This window comes from Eptatretus burgeri, chromosome 4 (assembly GCF_056783735.1).
Source record: "Eptatretus burgeri isolate ZD-2024b chromosome 4, Ebu_testis_v1, whole genome shotgun sequence".
Lineage (NCBI taxonomy): Eukaryota > Metazoa > Chordata > Myxini > Myxiniformes > Myxinidae > Eptatretus > Eptatretus burgeri.
In genome coordinates, this window is record NC_140964.1 from 141,435,457 (window position 1) to 141,456,241 (window position 20,785).

At 45.6% G+C, this 20,785-nt stretch overlaps 1 protein-coding gene across 2 annotated transcripts in view; it reads right to left on the reverse strand.

Moving 5' to 3' along the window:
* The window catches only part of BLMH (bleomycin hydrolase), a 124,799-nt gene that overhangs the window by 94,194 nt on the left and 9,820 nt on the right, over window positions 1–20,785 (reverse strand). For both annotated transcript variants that reach the window (XM_085880201.1, XM_085880202.1), the window contains exon 2: window positions 583–780. In XM_085880201.1, coding sequence (XP_085736327.1) covers window positions 583–780 — 198 coding nt within the window. The remainder of the gene's footprint in view (window positions 1–582; window positions 781–20,785) is intronic.

A 20,785-nucleotide genomic window follows, 5' to 3' on the forward strand; every position in this document is an offset into this window, starting at 1 on the left:
TTAATTTCCCACACATTTCGTCCATTTAAGCATACGTATGGAAAGGAAGATCAGGCGACCTCGAGCTCTTCGAGCACAGGATCCGAGAAAAGTAACAGCAAAGCGGTCCAAAACTAACAGCTTATGCAACAATGAAAAGTGCGACGAGGATCCTGATATTGCCAAGGAGAAAGGTGATATTACAGGACAAACATGATGGATGACTCAGGAAAGTCTAGTGAATAGTCAGACGAAGCTAATAACCGACAGCCAGTAACTCTGGTACTCTTTATAGAGCACAGTGGCTGTGTACCAAGCAAACTGTACTTCTGTGTACCGAGCTGTAATACAATGAACATTTCATCAAGAAACCTGATGTGTGTCCATGAGGATACCTGGTAACTAACTAACTGTCACATGTACACAAACTGGGCTATTCATTGAAACCAAACAAAAATATACTCTCCTTCGACCCCTCATCTCCCAAACCTACTTTATGGAATACAACACACTTTAGATATCCTCACGTTGGACAAAGCTCCATAACACTCGACCTCACAGATTGTTATATGAACCAGATTATTCTCCTGAGAGTTCATTTACCTGACTTTTTTTGGTTGCACACCGGTTTTCCTTCTGTGGACACACAATGTGTGAAAACGTGTGTGCCACACCTGGCTGCTCGCCCGGCAGCCACGGCCTCCAAGGGATCTTGAGTGATCGCCACCGCTTGGGCCAAGCGGAGTTCGGGACGAGCCTGCAATCGTGCTTGCATCGCCAGCAACTTCTCCTCACTCACACCTAAAGCAACAAGGAAGGTGTCATTCCGTTACAGTATTCCTGAAATGTCACCAATGACAAACATCAATTGTTACAATATACCCTTCTCAGAGACCTCAAACTATCTTATGGGATATCTTCACTTTGGTTTCAAGCCTGGTCATTACACCTTGGATAATAACAAACTGGAGGTAATTTAACGTCGCGATGTCGACCGATACGTCACTTCTCGCATCAAGTCTTTGCTTACTCTAACTTTGAGCAAAAACCTCAATATCTAATCTGTACATGTGTATCATGGTACATGTACTTAGCTTAGTTCACATCCCATAACCAATGGTATCACATTAATCGGAGTTTTAATGTGACCGCTGACCTTTCACATTTTAGGAACAAATAATCTATCATTGATGGACACACTGACGAATCATGAAGGTATATAATACTTGAACCAAGTTTGATTAAAATCCCTTCAGTTGTTCTCAAGTATCACGTTTTTAGTTAAGCCTAGTGTTGGCTTTGTGGTTAGGGTGGCTGGCTTGGCAAATTTGGGTCCGAGGTTCAAGCCCTGTTCACCACTGAATTTAAATCATGTGTGGTTGACTCAACCTGTCATCCTTCCGAGGTCCAGGAAATGAGTAAAAGTGAACTGATAGAGGGGCACAGTTTCATTGGCACAGCTGCGCTTCCAAGAAATGTGAGCTACCTGGCAGCCAAGCTGCCATACGCAAGAACAGAACAGAACATTTTTAGCTGACATGACCTTTGACATTCGACCCCAAAATCTAATCGGTTCATATTTGCATCATAATCTATCTATAATTCCAGTAATGTGTGTGTGTGTGTGTGTGTGTGTGTGTGTGTGTGTGTGTGTGTGTGTGTGTGTGTGTGTGTGTGTGTGTGTGTGTGTGTGTGTGTGTGTGTGTGTGTGTGTGTGTGACCGCTGTTTCTCGACAACCTCTGGTCCGATCTAATTGAAAGTTTCCAGGTATATTGCTGGGGACCTGAGGATGTGCCTTTTCAAGGTTTGATATTAATCGGACAAGTGCTTCGCAAGTTATGGCCATTTATTTACCAAACCAATGGCAAGACACGTTGTTGTATGGGCGTGGCCGATGGGGGAAGGGAACCTCAGCCGCGTTCCCCATTACGGGTTACAACGTACGGGCTTCCGGAGAGTGATGACTTCGTGTATTCTAATAATTTCTCGATTTCTTATGCGCATTTATAGATAAACACTATGGCCCAAGTTATGATCGTATTCCTATTAGACGGTGTATAAATTTCGGTAAGATCAGAGTGCTGGTCTGCTCCGAACCAGGAAGTAAATTATTTTTTTGCACGTTTTTTTTTCGTGTATTCTAATAATTTCTCGATTTCTTATGCACATTTATAGATAAACACAATGCCCCAAGTTATGATCGTTTTCATATTAGACGGTGCATAAATTTGGGGAACATCAGAGTTAGCTGGTATTGTGATGAAATAAAGGATGGGGTGACGCGCGATGACGTGTCGTGCAGCTCGTACACGGGACAGATAAAACCGAGATGCCGCGCGGTCGGTGGGATTGTTTCTGGGGCAATGTCATTTACGGCGGTGGTTCACTTGAATGGTGAGAATTGAGAGTATACCGGACTCTGTGCTTATGCTGGCTAATTGCTGATTTATTTTGCGGTGATCGACTGCACATGTATTCCTTGCTGCACATGTATTCCTTTGTGTCTGTAGAGTCGGCTTCAATCAAGTGAAATAAAGCCTTATACTCCGGAGGTTTTTTCCCTCGCATTCACTTCAACGCCCAGCCAGCCAGCCGAACGACCACCCCAATCGGCCATCTTGGATCCGGCCACGCCCAAAATCAATGGGGTTCTTCCTTTTCAGGTGGTACATGTGTGACCCAAATTTCAAATCGATATGGCAAACAGTTTATGAGTTATCGCACTCACAGCTATAAATGTTGACGCCATGCCAGCCAGCCGGCCGGATGGACGACCGCCCCAGTCGGCCATTTTGGATCTGGCCATGCCCAAAATCAATAGGGTTCTTCCTTTTCAGGTGGTACATTTGTGACCCAAATTTCAAATCGATATGGCGAACAGTTTATGAGTTATCGCACTCACAGCTATAAATGTTGACGCCAAAAATGTTGACGCCCAGCCAGCCAGCCGAACGACTGCCCCAGTCGGCTATCTTGGATCCGGCCACGCCCAAAATCAATGGCGTTCTTCCTTTTCAGATGGTACATGTGTGACCCAAATTTCAAATCGATATGGTGAAAAAAAAATTTTCAAGATGGCTCCCCCAGTCAGCCATGGTGGATCCGACAACGCCCTAAATCAATAGGGTTCTTCCTTTTCAGGTGGTACATGTGTGACCCAAATTTTAAATCGATATGGCGAACACTTTACGAGTTATCGCACTCACAGCTATAAATGTTGACGCCCAGCCAGGCGGACGGACGGACGACCCGGGTGATAACAATATCCCCCTTCTGCCACGCGGCGGGGGATAAAAAGGTAAGAATTACAGAATCGCATGACACCAACACGGCATCAACAGATTGCAAGAAAACATTCACAAGTAAAGCAGTAAAGCGTTCACACATATAGCAGAGCATCAAAGACTTTCTAACAGACACAGAACACAGAGTTTATCAAAACATGTAACATACATACATGGATATAGAATATAGTTTATCAAAACATGCAACATACATACATGGATATAGAATATAGAGTTTATGAAAACATGTAACATACAAACATGGATATAGAATACAGAGTTTATAAAAATATGCAACATACATACATGGATATAGAATAAAGAGTTTATCAAAACATGCAACATACAAACATGGATATAGAATACAGAGTTTATCAAAACCTGTAACATACATGGATATTGAATAGAGTTTATCAAAATATGCAACATACATACATGGATATAGAATACAGAGTTTATTAAAACATGCAACATACAAACATGGATATAGAATACAGAGTTTATCAAAACCTGTAACATACAAACATGGATATAGAATACAGAGTTTATCAAAACCTGTAACATACAAACATGGATATAGAATACAGAGTTTATCAAAACATGCAACATACATACAAGGATATAGAATACAGAGTTTATCAAAACCTGTAACATACAAACATGGATATAGAATACAGAGTTTATCAAAACATGCAACATACATACAAGGATATAGAATACAGAGTTTATCAAAACCTGTAACATACAAACATGGATATAGAATACAGAGTTTATCAAAACATGTAACATACAAACATGGATATAGAATACAGAGTTTATCAAAACATGTAACATACAAACATGGACATAGAATACAGAGTTTATCAAAACATGCAACATACAAACATGGATATAGAATACAGAGTTTATCAAAACATGTAACATACAAACATGGATATAGAATACAGTTTATCAAAACATGTAACATACAAACATGGATATAGAATACAGAGTTTATCAAAACATGTAACATACAAACATGGACATAGAATACAGAGTTTATCAAAACATGCAACATACAAACATGGATATAGAATACAGAGTTTATCAAAACCTGTAACATACATGGATATTGAATACAGAGTTTATCAAAACATGTAACATACAAACATGGATATAGAATACAGAGTTTATCAAAACATGCAACATACAAACATGGATATAGAATACAGAGTTTATCAAAACATGCAACATACTGTTGTGGCTTCCCGCCCGTTGGTGTGCGGGCGACCGCTTCAAGCCAATGGCGGCCACTTTCGCCCACCGAACGGGCAAACCTTGTCGCAGCTTTCGGATCAACGCCGAAATCCAGCTACGGGTGTATCTTTAATCACATCGAAAATCAGCCAGCTATTCTGTCCGTACGTGACAGGGTCCGATCGGGGAATTGTCGATTTGCCTAATTATGCGCGCAGACAGAAATGCCGGGGATTTACACCTCGACGGGACCTGCTTGGAAATGAGCCGCGAAGCAGCTCGCTCCATTTGCCGAGCGGTGTATATCGCCAAGCCCTGCCAGATCCGATTCTCTTATCGGTTATTAACAACCAGCTATATTCTGAACTCAATTATGGCAGTTCAATGACAGGAAAGGACGCAACGAACAGGTCACATTCACACAAGGGCATTTATTACTATAGCACGTATGCAAGCAATGGGGGTAAGGGAACAGGACACGAGCAGAAAGAGAACTACAACCGTTTGTTTATAGTGATTATGTACAGTCACTTATGCAGTTTTACTTATGGGACTGGCGCCACGAACACACACACAAAAACCCAGAAAAGGAAAGAAAGAGAACGTGACCGTATGGTGAATTCTTGGGCTCCGTCCTCCTCGATCCAACCTTCCCCGAGAAAGCTTCCTCGCACCCGACCCAGAGAGAGCGCCCACAACCAACGACCCAATCCACGCCTTCAGAGAGACTGCGAGAGCGCGCGCGATCCAGCGAGCGCTATCCAGCGATGCAGAGCCCAGAGAGAGAGACCGCTTCAGTGTACACACACACACACACACACACACACACACACACACACACACACACACACACACACACACACACACACACACACACACACACACACACACACACACACACACTCCAGAGCCTGCGCCTCCTCCTTATATCTCGAGCTCCACCCGCCCTCGCCTCCCACCACTTCTTCCAGCATGCGCGGGAAACTTCCAGAAGAAGGGCATTTTTTTCTCCTGGATCAGGGCATTTCTTTTGCCTTTTCCATAGCTTTCGTTGCTTTTTCTTGCTCTCGCAGGGTTATTCGTTGGGGGGAGGGGGTGAGGCCGTCGTCCGTTCTCCCTCGACGAATGCCAGGCTTCTCGCAACCGTGTGCCAAGGTGGAAACGCGGTGGTGGCTGTGGCGGTTGTCGTAATGGTGGCGTGGCTGGCGTTTTGTGGTGGTCGTGATGGTGGTGTGGTTAAGGTGGTTGTTGTGAAGGCGGTTGTGGAGAAGGTGGCTGTGGTGAAGGTGGCTGTGGTTGTTGAAATGCGGTTGGTGGTGGTTGAGAGGCGGTTGAGAGGCGGTTGGTCCAAAATAAAGATAGCAAAAGAAAAACACTTCCTCAAAGATCACAGCCCGGTTCCATGAATAAATCCCTTCAAACATCGGTGGGGAAATCTAACTGAACACAGACTTATCGACAGAACTGATACAAGGACCTATATGGTGTCCTGTGAATTTCCACAACCGTAACAATACATACATACATGGATATAGAATACAGAGTTTATCAAAACATGAGACATACATACATGTATATAGAATACAGAGTTTATCAAAACATGTAACATACAAACATGGATGTAGAAAACAGTTTATCAAAACATGTAACATACATACAGAACACAGAGTTTATCAAAACATGTAACATACAAACATGGATATAGAATACAGAGTTTATCAAAACATGAGACATACATACATGGATATAGAATACAGAGTTTATCAAAACATGTAACATACATACATATAGAACACAGAGTTTATCAAAACATGTAACATACAAACATGGATATAGAAAACAGTTTATCAAAACATGTAACATACATGCATACACATAGAATACAGAGTTTATCAAAACATGTAACATACAAACATGGATATAGAATACAGAGTTTATCAAAACATGTAACATACAAACATGGATATAGAAAACAGTTTATCAAAACATGTAACATACATGGATATAGAATACAGAGTTTATCAAAACATGTAACATACAAACATGGATATAGAATACAGAGTTTATCAAAACATGCAACATACATACATGAATATAGAACAGTGTTTATCAAAACTTGAGACATACTAACATGGATATAAAATGCAGAGTTTATCAAACCATACAAGGATATAGAATACAGAGTTTATCAAAACATGTAACATACATACATGAATATAGAACAGAGTTTATCAAAACATGAGACATACATACAAGGATATAGAATACAGTTTATCAAAACATGAGACATACACACATGGATAGAGAATACAGAGTTTATCAAAACATGAGACATACATACATGGATATAGAATACGGAGTTTATCAAAATATGCAACATACATACATGAATAGAGAACAGAGTTTATCAAAACATGAGACATACATACATGGATATAGAATACAGAGTTTATCAAACCATACAAGCTTATAGAATAGAGTTTATCAAAACATGTAACATACATGGATATAGAATACAGAGTTTATCAAAACATGTAACATACAAACATGGATATAGAATACGGAGTTTATCAAAACATGCAACATACATACATGAATATAGAACAGAGTTTATCAAAACATGAGACATTCATACATGGATATAGAATACAGAGTTTATCAAAACATGTAACATAAACATGGATATAGAAAACAGTTTATCAAAACATGTAGCATACATGGATATAGAATACAGAGTTTATCAAAACATGTAACATACAAACATGGATATAGAATACAGAGTTTATCAAAACATGCAACATACATACATGAATATAGAACAGAGTTTATCAAAACATGAGACATACATACAAGGATATAGAATACAGTTTATCAAAACATGAGACATACACACATGGATAGAGAATACAGAGTTTATCAAAACATGAGACATACATACAAGGATATAGAATACAGTTTATCAAAACATGAGACATACACACATGGATATAGAATACAGAGTTTATCAAAACATGAGACATACATACATGGATATAGAATACAGGGTTTATCAAAACATGTAACATACATGGATATGGAATACAGAGTTTATCAAAACATGTAACATACATATATGGAATACAGAGTTCATCAAAACATGCAACATACATACATGAATATAGAACAGAGTTTATCAAAACATGCAACATAAATACATGAATATAGAACAGAGTTTATCAAAACATGAGACATACATACAAGGATATAGAATACAGAGTTTATCAAAACATGAGACATACACACATGGATAGAGAATACAGAGTTTATCAAAACATGCAACATACATACATGGATATAGAATAAAGAGTTTATCAAAACATGAGACATACATACATGGATATAGAATACAGAGTTTATCAAAACATGAGACATACATACATGGATATAGAATACAGAGTTTATCAAAACATTATACATACATGGATAGAGAATACAGAGTTTATCAAAACATGTAACATACATACATGGATATAGAATACAGAGTTTATCAAAACATGTAACATACAAACATGGATATAGAATACAGAGTTTATCAAAACAATAACATGTAACATACATACATGTATATAGAATACAGAGTTTATCAAAACATGTAACATACATACATGGATATAGAAAATAGAGTTTATCAAAATATTTAACATACATACATACATGGATATAAAATACAAAGTATATCAAAACACGAGACATACATACATGGATAAAGAATACAGTTTCTCAAAACATGTAACATACATACATGGATATAGAATACATAGTTTATCAAAACAATAACATGTAACATACATACATGTATATAGAATACAGAGTTTATCAAAACATGTAACATACATAAATGGATATAGAAAATAGAGTTTATCAAAATATTTAACATACATACATACATGGATATAAAATACAAAGTATATCAAAACACGAGACATACATACATAGATAAAGAATACAGAGTTTCTCAAAACATGTAACATACATACATGGATATAGAATACATAGTTTATCAAAACAATAACATGTAACATACATACATGGATATAGAATACATAGTTTATCAAAACAATAACATGTAACATACATACATGTATATAGAATACAGAGTTTATCAAAACATGTAACATACATGGATATAGAAAATAGAGTTTATCAAAACATGTAACATACATACATGGATATAGAAAATAGAGTTTATCAAAATATTTAACATACATACATACATATAATATACAAAGTATATCAAAACACGAGACATACATACATGGATAAAGAATACAGAGTTTCTCAAAACATGTAACATACATACATGGATATAGAATACATAGTTTATCAAAACAATAACATGTAACATACATACATGTATATTGAATACAGAGTTTATCAAAACATGTAACATACATACATGGATATAGAAAATAGAGTTTATCAAAATATGTAACATACATATATATATATATATATATATATATATATATATATATATATATATATATATATATATATATATATATATATACATACACACATACATGGATATAGAATACAGAGTATATCAAAACAAGAGACATACAAACATGGATAAAGAATACAGTTTATCAAAACATGGAACATACATACATGGATATAGAATACAGAGTTTATCAAAACATGTAACATACATACATGGATATAGAATACAGAGTTTATCAAAACATGGAACATACATACATGGATATAGAATACAGAGTTTATCAAAACAATAACATGTAACATACATACATGTATAAAGAATACAGAGTTTATCAAAACATGTAACATACATACATGGATATAGAAAATAGAGTTTATCAAAATATGTAACATACATACATACATGGATATAGAATACAGAGTATATCAAAACACGAGACATACATACATGGATAAAGAATACAGTTTATCAAAACATGTAACATACTGTTGTGGTTACCAGATTCGCAAACCACCATTCAGGTCCCTTAGGTGAGGTATCTCGGTAAGTGCATGTGTAGTTAGGCCCAAACCCGTTGTCTAGTGGGAATACATGTCATTTATACGTGCTGCGACTCTTCAGGATAGCCGTTTTTCTTTTACTATCTTTATTTTGGACCAATCGCCACCATCACAACCACAACAACAACCACCAACCACAACGCCGCTTCACCACAACCGCCATGACCTTTACCGTCACAACTCGCCACCATCGCATCACCGTCATCTCGCGCCACTCATGGGCACCGATGCTGGACTCGTGTAGGGCGCACGTCGAACAGCGTGTACAAAACCACGGATTTTCTGCTTCAAAAACGGATCAAAAACGACACACGCCCACTTTTTGCCGTCCAATCGGTGAGCGAGGGGCGATTTGGCCCCGCCTCCAGAACGATCGATATATGCAAATTTGTGGATCAAAAAGCCTTCACGCCCACTTTTTCTCGGGCCAATGGGGAGCGAGGTGAAAGGTCAAAGGGAGGGGGTCAAAGGCGAAGTTACGGGGGGGATAAAAGGACGGTGTTCGTCAGTCCAAAGAAGAGTCAGCAGAACGAGGTCGGAGAGTCAAGAAGAGGAGAGTCGGAAGCAGAGGGTCAAGACTTCGCGGGCGGTGGAGCTGCTCGTCGTGTGCGTGGGAGTCGGAACGGAGGGGACGGAGCGGTGGAAAGGCGGCGACACCAGACGAGGGGGTGCTCGCGTCGTGCAGGAAGCTGCACCCGAAGGAGGCCGACAGCGCGACCTGGCCGAGGTGGAGACGCTCGTCGCATATAATAAAGATCCTCTATACCCCGAGCATCAGCAACCCCCCTCCTGTTTCCCCCCGCGCTGAGATAGTGCGACCAAGGGGGCCCCGTTCCCACCCCCCTGCCAGGCACTGTCCACGAGGCCCGCGGGTTGCGGGGCCATCGCCGCTCCGCGTCTCATCACCAGACGGGTAGGCCCGACCCGGTCTCGGCCCCAGGCCTACCTCATTCTTGAGGGTATTTCTTTTCCTTGGTTTTGGGTATGTGTTGTCGGCGCCGTCTGTGAAGTAGAATTGTATAAGTGTTGCCGTGTGCTCGGTAGTCGGTATTAGCTCTGCACTGTGTTTTCACTTTTATGTTTGCTTTTTGTGTAAATGGAATTGTGTTTTCTTTTTTTTGTGTGCATTTGGTGGAATTGTATTTGTGTGCTTCCCGTGTGCCGCGAATAAATGTGCTTTATTGTTGAACTGTTTCCCGCTTCGCTTCGTCTTTTTCCCCATTGAACCCCCATCTTGCTTCACGTAAAGGGTTGGTAGTGGGCTGAGTACGCCCGATAATTAATCGAACCGTCGAGGTCGACGATAACACCGCTCGGTTATTCTGATAGTACGGAACGGGTCGCTTAAGTGGCCCGTGTCCGAAGTCGACCTGCGGCGAGGTGCGATCGCCCGGTCTACCCTCCGCGTGGGTACTTAGGTAGTTCGAATTTGGCGAGCAACCCTATCCCACGCGGGGGCTGATTGGCTCGATCGCGGTGAGACCGAAAGGTCCACCCGTGACTGGTTCCCGGCGTTAGTCCGAGAGGGTCACGACTGGATTGTCCGTCCGGTGGGCGACGTGCCGCGATTCGAGTTACGTGGCCGTTCGCACGCCGGCGGGCGCGAAGACCGCAACACTGGTGTCAGGAGTGGGATACAAATTCAAATTCATCGCCCTCCTCGCGGCACTGGTATCGGAGAACAGGAAAACGGGCTCTCCTGTCTCCGGCTAAATTTACGGGAATCGGTCCAGGGGTGAGAGAAGCGACCCCCGATTCCCTCCAAATTACGAGCGAGCAAATTAACCCTTCACGAGAAGCAAGATGGCGTCTCAAGGCGAGCGGGAGCCGGGGGTATTAGAAATGGATGTAGAATGTGTAGAATCCATGGTCCAGGATGGAATCCCCGAGCAGGAAATGTTGATTGTGCAGGAACACGGACTCGCCCAACTGAACCCAGGGCCCGAGGTGGGTGCGGCAGCGGCCGCGGTGTATGACACCTCCCCCCCCCTCTCCACCAAAACCCTTCCCCAACCCTTGCCGAAACGACTCAGCTGAGTGCATCCAACATGGCCCAGCTATGCGCCATGCTGGCGGCAATGAACGAAAAGATGAATGCGAAAATGATCGAAAAAATGGATGCAAACACAAACGAAATGAAAGACATGAACAAGCAAATGAATGAAGTGAAAACGACGATGGATGCGAATACACAACACATGAACGAGAAGATGGATACAAATACAAATGAAATGAAAAACGAAATGAACAAGCAAATAAACGGAATGGAAGCAAACATGAAGGAAGAAATGAAAAAGCTGCGGGGTGAGACGCAGAACATGGGCCGAAGCCTGCAGGCGGGCATGAAGGCCGTGACCGGGGAGATAAAAATGGCGACTCCACGTGTGGGAGCAAACGAGCTGGGTGGGGGTGCAACGGCTGACAGGCCCGCGGTGGAGGCGGGTGAAAAAATAATTCGTGGAACGTGTTGGGCGAGGGTCGTGACGATGACCGAAAGGGAAAAATTAAATGGGGAGACCAAAACGTGTGAGACGAGACACGAGGTGACGACAACAGAAATAATAGTTGAGACAAGGGAGGTAAAGGGTGAAGAGTTGGCAGAGACACGGGAGATGGGAACGATAGAGGGAAGACTACACGATGAAGACGGGGTAAGTGACGCGCACGCACACACGGAGGTAGTGGAGGACAATGGGGTTGAGCTCGCGGAGCGTGTGGGGACCCGGTGTGAGCAGCTGGATGACCTCCTCCAGGAACGAGGGGAGGGAGTATGCCCCCTTGAGGCGAGTCACGACCAGGTGAGTTCGGTCGTGCTTTGCGAGGTTGAGGGGACGGGTGCTGTGGACGGGTGCACGGAGAGCTTGGGGGGTATAGAGGCCCCGGAGACCCTTGTGGGGACACAAATCCCCAGTATGGTTGTCCCTGTGTGTGTGGTGCAAGGTGTGAGTGCGTCCCCGTGTGTGAAAGCGACCCCGTGTGTGAGTGGTGTGGTGGCGATTGTGCCGGAGTGCGTGCTTCCCAGCACGCCGTGTGTGGATGAGGCACCGTGTGTGAGTGTCGCCGTGTGTGTGAGTGAGGCCGTGTGTGTGAGTGAAACGGCCAGTATGAGTGAGGCACCACGTGTGAGTGGTGTGGTGGCGATGGTGTCAGAGTGCGTGCTTCCCAGCACGCCGGGTGTGGATGGGGCACCGTGTGTGAGTGAGGCCGTGTGTGTGAGTGAAACGGCCAGTATGAGTGAGGCACCACGTGTGAGTGGTGTGGTGGCGATGGTGCCGGAGTACGTGCTTCCCAGCACGCCGTGTGTGGATGAGGCACGGAGTGTGAGTGAGGCACCGCGGGTTAGTTCCCCCGCGTGTGTGGGTGAGGCACCGTGTGTGGAAGAGACCGCGTGTGTGAGTGTCGCCGTGTGTATGAGTGAGGTACCGCGGGTGAGTGCCCCCGCGTGTGTGGATGAGGCACGGTGTGAGAGTAGTGAGACACGCGTGAGTGAACGGCCGTGTGCAAGGTCGCTGTGTGCAAGGGAGACCGTGTGTGTGAGAGAGCGGTATGAGAGGGAGATGTCGGTTGGCATGCGGGAGCACGCAGCCGCGTCTCCCCGTGTGAATGTGATGGAGTGGACTGTGTGCGTCGTGACACGCAGGTGTGCGTGGGTCGAATGGAGACGGAGACGGCGACATGGGAGAAACGAAAGCCGAGTAGCGGCTGTGGTTGTTTCGAGGACCGTGCCGGGTTCACCCAGCAGTGAGCACGCGGTTCGTGCTGTGCAACGCACGAGACCACCACGTGCTCGCTTGCGAGAGTGAAGTCCCGGTCCGGAAACGCACGCGGTGGATTTGCCGATCCCGCGGACGGACAAAGTTTAGGCAGGTAAATGGATTTGGACCGGACGGGTTCTCCACGCGATCGTGTGTGTTCAGCTCCAACGGGCAAAGCACATGTGTTCGCGTGGGAAACCCCTCGAGACGTGGGGCTTGTGTTTTTTTTTGCGCACGGTGACGTCATGGCTGCACGTGTGGTTGGAATCCGGCAGGAGGGGTATCTCTGCCGGATGGTCCCGTGCAAGGAGGGACGAGGAACACGTGCAGCTGCATGACGTCACGGGCAGGTGCAAAGTGCGCGAGCTCTGAGTTGCCGCGCAGGTGCTGGGCATAAAAAAAAAAAGGGAAAAACAAGCCTCACTTTCGGGTGTACAGGATTCCTGGGCAAGGGGTGAAAGACCCCCTTACCTGGGCACAGGATGGAAACTAGTTAGGGGGAAGGGTTAGCTTAGTTAGACCGACTTCATGGGGCAGGGGTAAGTCCTCATGGAGTCCGTGGAATGGATTAGGTAGAGGGATTGTAGTCAGATTTAGGTTGGGAAATAAAATGAATTATTTGAAGACAGTGACAGACTTGTGAGTGTGTAGTGGGGACGTAGCTTAGCTACGTAGTGTTAAAAGGAACGTGCTATAGTTTAAGGGACGACGTGGGAGCACGAGTTAGTTAGGGGATGTAGTTAGAAGGATGGCAGAGTTCAGTGGTGTGTGTGTTGAAGTGTTGAAGAGTTGAGAGGTGAGTACATGGTGAGTGAGTGAGGCCAGCGGGTCTGTGTGTGTGGAGTGAATGGGGAATGCATGGTGCGATGAGTGATTGGGGGGAGGAGTGACTCCCGCCCAAGGGACCCCGGGGTCAGTGTAGAGTGAGTTAGCTGGGTTAGTCAAATTGAAAAATGGAGGTCGTTTTGTTGTTGGTGGGAAAGTAGGCTCGAGACCCATTTGGAGGGGTGCAGGAGCCCTGTTGACGGGCTTGGGAGCGTGGCTGCGAAAGGTGAGTATCGCTGAGTGGGTACCCCGGGCACCAGGCTCGTCGGCCGCGGTAGGCCATGGGCCCATGGGGGCCGGGATAGAGTAGTGGGCACGGGTGCGCCTGCTTGGTGCGGGGCCCGGGCGCCATTAGCCGCGTGGGCAGTGTTGTGGGCACGGGTGACCCTCGGAAAGGGGCCCGGGAGGCCGGCCTGCCACGTGTGCGTTTCAGGGGAGGTGCCATGGGGGCACTCCCCGGTGTTAGGGAGCTGGTAGGCTCGGAGGCAGTGTAGTGCCCGGGGTGCCATAGCGGGAGATTCGGCAGAGGGTCGTGCCTGCCAAAGGGAGCCACGTGTCCCAGCCAGGAGACCGTGTGAGGGCACGGAGAGAAAATTGGGGGGCGAGGCCCGAAATTGTAAGGACACCAACACAGGCGACGGGAATCTGGGTTGTTAGAACCAATAGTTTAAGCGAGAGGCGCTTGTTGAAAGCCCGGGGTAGTTTAACAGTTAAATGGTTAGGATAGATTAGGAGATGTACCCCTCCGCACCATCCATCCCCTCGCTGTCGTTGTGGGCCGCTGGACCCACTTGGTGTTAAGATCGCCGAACTCTGGGGAGGCCATTCTGAGGCTTCGTTGGGCCTCGGCACAGGACGTTAGCTCTCCCTTGTTCCCCTCCGGGAAGGGAACGTAGGGGTTGGGAGTAGGCTAGGTGACAGGATAGGTTAGCCGAACAAGGACGATAAAGGGGGTTAGGGGACGATTTATAGTGGGGAAGTAAAAATAAAAACAACAAAAAAAAAAATAAGTGGGGGCTAAATTGGTTTTTCACAAATTAAGGGAGTGGGTATGTACAGTGACAGGCAAAGGCGATAGGTTGGGAGGGAGACAGGTAGGTAGGTCCGAGCCCGCCTTCCAAGTGGCCAGCACCACCGCACTCCCTCCACCAACCTCCACTGAACGGCAAAGGCTGGCCAACTTCATCGGCTGGCCGTGTTTGTCTTCAAGGCGGAGGCCGGCCAACTTCATCGGCAGCTGTTGTTTTGCTGCAAGGCCTGTGCCATCGGCTGGCCGTGTTTTGCTTCAAGGCTTGTGCCGGCCACGTCGTCTGCAGCTGCTGTACTTCAAGGCCTGTGCCGGCCAGTTCATCTGCCCGCTATGTTTGCCTGCAGCGGCCTTCTTCTGCGGGCTGTGTTTGCCTGCTCACCTTTGCCATGCCATGCCCACTGCCCACGTTCACCAGCCCCGTTCAATTTTTGCTTTGCCCCCCTGTTCATTTCCATGTGCGCCAGGATCCGCAAGGCAACAGTTTGCAAGCTGCGAGAACTGCCCTGTTGGCAGCTACAACACGGGCCTGCAGTGGCAGCCCGTGCACCGTGTTTGTGTTCATGCATCCATTCGTTGTGCTCATTGCGTGTGCCACTTGAGCTGGCACGGAGACTGCGTTTGTGCAGCCCAAGCACCGTTGTGGTTCACTGAGTTCAGTTCAAAAGGGAAGGCCTTGGACTGCGTGTGAGCAGCCAGCCACGTTCCCTGTCACCTGCATTGTTTTGAGCCAGAGACTGCATGCGGGCAGCCTGGCTCCCTGCTAACTGCTTTCTTTTGCAAAGTTCAATGATCCTGGGCCATGGTTTAGTGTAAGATTTGTAAGTTAAGGTTAAGATGTACTGTACATATGAGTGCGCCCCCGTCATGTTTGTCTTAGCGCCGGCAATTTTATTTAAGTCGTCCGTGTGAGTGAGTTTGTTTAGATAGTTACGCAGCCCTCAGGTTATTTATTTTGGGGACACGAATACCATGAATGTCGCACTCAGGGATCCGTAGGTAAAATGTACTAGGGGAAAACTACACATGATGGCACACGAAAATTTGACGACTCGGGACGAGTCTGTAAAAAGGGAAGGGGGTAGTGTTGTGGTTACCAGATTCGCAAACCACCATTCAGGTCCCTTAGGTGAGGTATCTCGGTAAGTGCATGTGTAGTTAGGCCCAAACCCGTTGTCTAGTGGGAATACATGTCATTTATACGTGCTGCGACTCTTCAGGATAGCCGTTTTTCTTTTACTATCTTTATTTTGGACCAATCGCCACCATCACAACCACAACAACAACCACCAACCACAACGCCGCTTCACCACAACCGCCATGACCTTTACCGTCACAACTCGCCACCATCGCATCACCGTCATCTCGCGCCACTCATGGGCACCGATGCTGGACTCGTGTAGGGCGCACGTCGAACAGCGTGTACAAAACCACGGATTTTCTGCTTCAAAAACGGATCAAAAACGACACACGCCCACTTTTTGCCGTCCAATCGGTGAGCGAGGGGCGATTTGGCCCCGCCTCCAGAATGATCGATATATGCAAATTTGTGGATCAAAAAGCCTTCACGCCCACTTTTTCTCGGGCCAATGGGGAGCGAGGTGAAAGGTCAAAGGGAGGGGGTCAAAGGCGAAGTTACGGGGGGGATAAAAGGACGGTGTTCGTCAGTCCAAAGAAGAGTCAGCAGAACGAGGTCGGAGAGTCAAGAAGAGGAGAGTCGGAAGCAGAGGGTCAAGACTTCGCGGGCGGTGGAGCTGCTCGTCGTGTGCGTGGGAGTCGGAACGGAGGGGACGGAGCGGTGGAAAGGCGGCGACACCAGACGAGGGGGTGCTCGCGTCGTGCAGGAAGCTGCACCCGAAGGAGGCCGACAGCGCGACCTGGCCGAGGTGGAGACGCTCGTCGCATATAATAAAGATCCTCTATACCCCGAGCATCAGCAACCCCCTCCTGTTTCCCCCCGCGCTGAGATAGTGCGACCAAGGGGGCCCCGTTCCCACCCCCTGCCAGGCACTGTCCACGAGGCCCGCGGGTTGCGGGGCCATCGCCGCTCCGCGTCTCATCACCAGACGGGTAGGCCCGACCCGGTCTCGGCCCCAGGCCTACCTCATTCTTGAGGGTATTTCTTTTCCTTGGTTTTGGGTATGTGTTGTCGGCGCCGTCTGTGAAGTAGAATTGTATAAGTGTTGCCGTGTGCTCGGTAGTCGGTATTAGCTCTGCACTGTGTTTTCACTTTTATGTTTGCTTTTTGTGTAAATGGAATTGTGTTTTCTTTTTTTGTGTGCATTTGGTGGAATTGTATTTGTGTGCTTCCCGTGTGCCGCGAATAAATGTGCTTTATTGTTGAACTGTTTCCCGCTTCGCTTCGTCTTTTTCCCCATTGAACCCCCATCTTGCTTCACGTAAAGGGTTGGTAGTGGGCTGAGTACGCCCGATAATTAATCGAACCGTCGAGGTCGACGATAACACCGCTCGGTTATTCTGATAGTACGGAACGGGTCGCTTAAGTGGCCCGTGTCCGAAGTCGACCTGCGGCGAGGTGCGATCGCCCGGTCTACCCTCCGCGTGGGTACTTAGGTAGTTCGAATTTGGCGAGCAACCCTATCCCACGCGGGGGCTGATTGGCTCGATCGCGGTGAGACCGAAAGGTCCACCCGTGACTGGTTCCCGGCGTTAGTCCGAGAGGGTCACGACTGGATTGTCCGTCCGGTGGGCGACGTGCCGCGATTCGAGTTACGTGGCCGTTCGCACGCCGGCGGGCGCGAAGACCGCAACAATACATACATGGATATAGAATACAGAGTTTATCAAAACATGTAACATACATACATGGATATAGAATACAGAGTTTATCAAAACATGTAACATACATACATGGATAAAGAATACAGAGTTTATCAAAACATGGAACATACATACATGGATAAAGAATACAGAGTTTATCAAAACATGGAACATACATACATGGATATAGAATAAAGAGTTTATCAAAACATGGAACATACATACATGGATATAGAATACTGAGTTTATCAAAATATGTAACATACATACATGGATATAGAATAGTTTATCAAAGCATGTAACATACATACATGGATATAGAATACATAGTTTATCAAAACATGAAACATACATACATGGATATAGAATACAGAGTTTATCAAAACATGTAACATACATACATTTATATTGAATACAGAGTTTATCAAAACATGTAACATACATACATGGATATAGAATACAGAGTTTATCAAAACATGTAACATACATACATGGATATAGAATACAGAGTTTATCAAAACATGAGACATACATACATGGATATAGAATACAGAGTTTATCAAAACATGTAACATACATACATGGATATAGAATACAGAGTTCATCAAAACATGTAACACATACATGGATGTAGAATACATAGTTTATCAAAACATGTAACATACATACATTTATATTGAATACAGAGTTTATCAAAACATGTAACATACATGGATATAGAATAGAGTTTATCAAAACATGTAACATACATGGATACAGAATACAGAGTTTACAAAACATGAGAATGCATTTTATCACCTTAATGAGTACAATCAGTTTGGATCTGACATTATGACGTCGTGAAAACGGTTGCTTTGTTAATTGGTCCACAGTGAGAAGATGAATCGTGTTCACATGGATTTATAATCGATGGTATTTAGTATCAAATAAAATGAGATCACTTTACCCTTGATATTGATTTGGTCGTTGACCCTTGAAACCACCCTTTTCACTTCCCCCATCAGTGTAAATATTATTCCTCAGTGTTGATTGTGTTTAGTGAACAGCGTTTACAAGGAAGCGATTTTATCGCCTTTTATGAGGTTTAATTCGCTGTTGTATCGAAATATTAGTGCAGAGTATGGATAGCCTGTGCAGCCTGGGTTGGAATCCAACCTCAGCTATAAACTGCCATCCTGGTGTTTCACAGGCAGGGTGATTAATCGGAGTGTGCGTGTGTGTGTGTGTGTGTGTGTGTGTGTGTGTGTGTGTGTGTGTGTGTGTGTGTGTGTGTGTGTGTGTGTGTTCGTAGGTGCGTGTGAGTGTGCACAGGTGAGTGTGCGTGTGTGCGAGTGCGAGCGTGAGTGTTCGTATGAGTGTGCGCGTGCACAGGTGAGTGTGAGTGCGTGTGAGTGTGCGCAGATGCGTGTGTGTGTGTGTGTGTGTGTGTGTGTGTGTGTGTGTGTGCGCGCGCGCGCGCGCGCGCGTTAACCCTAACCCTAACACACAATTAGTTAGTGGATGTTAAAGACCCCCACTTTGTACTTAGTGAAGAGTCGGCGAGCTATCACCAGCATCCTGGACAGATTACAAATTCCTTCTGAAAGCTCAATCGAATGTCAGGCCCAGCCAGCTGGTTCGTGAAAGACTTGGAGCGAAAAAAAAAATATTCTCCCAGCGATTCCATCGGAAGGTGGGAATATTTGGGATTTCTTCAGGATGCCTGCGATAGCTCACCCACACTTCGCGAAGAAAACCGTTTAACGTCCACCACCTAATGCCTGCAGACGTTTGACGTCCATCCCAGAGACAGCGCACGCACACACACACACACACACACACACACACACACACACACACACACACACACACACACACACACACACACACACACACACACACACACACACACACACACACACACACACACACACACACACACACACACGTTTGTGAACCACCATGACGGTAGTTTAGAGCTCGGCCCGGATTTGAGCCTCCATCGCTAAAAGGACATTACATGAGTAATTAATTACACGTTCATCCTGACGATCACCCAGATCTATGATAGTAAAGTTATTATTAATTTACCGAAATCTTCCTTCAGAACGAATGTTCACTCGGTGTGAGTGTGACGCGCGAGTGTGTGTTTGTTTGTTCGTATGTGTGTACGTGTGTGTACGTGTGTGTGTGAGTGAGTGAGCGTTCGTGCGTGAGTGAGTGAGTGAGTGAGTGAGTGTTCGTGCGTGAGTGAGTGAGTGTTCGTGCGTGAGTGAGTGTTCGTGCGTGAGTGAGTGAGTGAGTGAGAGAGTGTTCGTGCGTGAGTGAGTGAGTGAGTGAGAGAGTGTTCGTGCGTGAGTGAGTGAGTGAGTGAGAGAGTGTTCGTGCGTGAGTGAGTGAGTGAGTGAGAGAGTGTTCGTGCGTGAGTGAGTGAGTGTTCGTGCGTGAGTGAGTGAGTGAGTGAGTGTTCGTGCGTGAGTGAGTGAGTGAGTGAGTGTTCGTGCGTGAGTGAGTGAGTGAGTGTTCGTGCGTGAGTGAGTGAGCGTGTGAGTGAGTGTTCGTGCGTGAGTGAGTGAGTGAGTGTTCGTGCGTGAGTGAGTGAGTGAGTGTTCGTGCGTGAGTGAGTGAGTGAGTGAGTGTTCGTGCGTGAGTGAGTGAGTGAGTGTTCGTGCGTGAGTGAGTGAGTGAGTGTTCGTGCGTGAGTGAGTGAGTGAGTGAGTGTTCGTGCGTGAGTGAGTGAGTGAGTGTTCGTGCGTGAGTGAGTGAGTGAGTGTTCGTGCGTGAGTGAGTGAGTGAGTGTTCGTGCGTGAGTGAGTGAGTGAGTGTTCGTGCGTGAGTGAGTGAGTGAGTGTTCGTGCGTGAGTGAGTGAGTGAG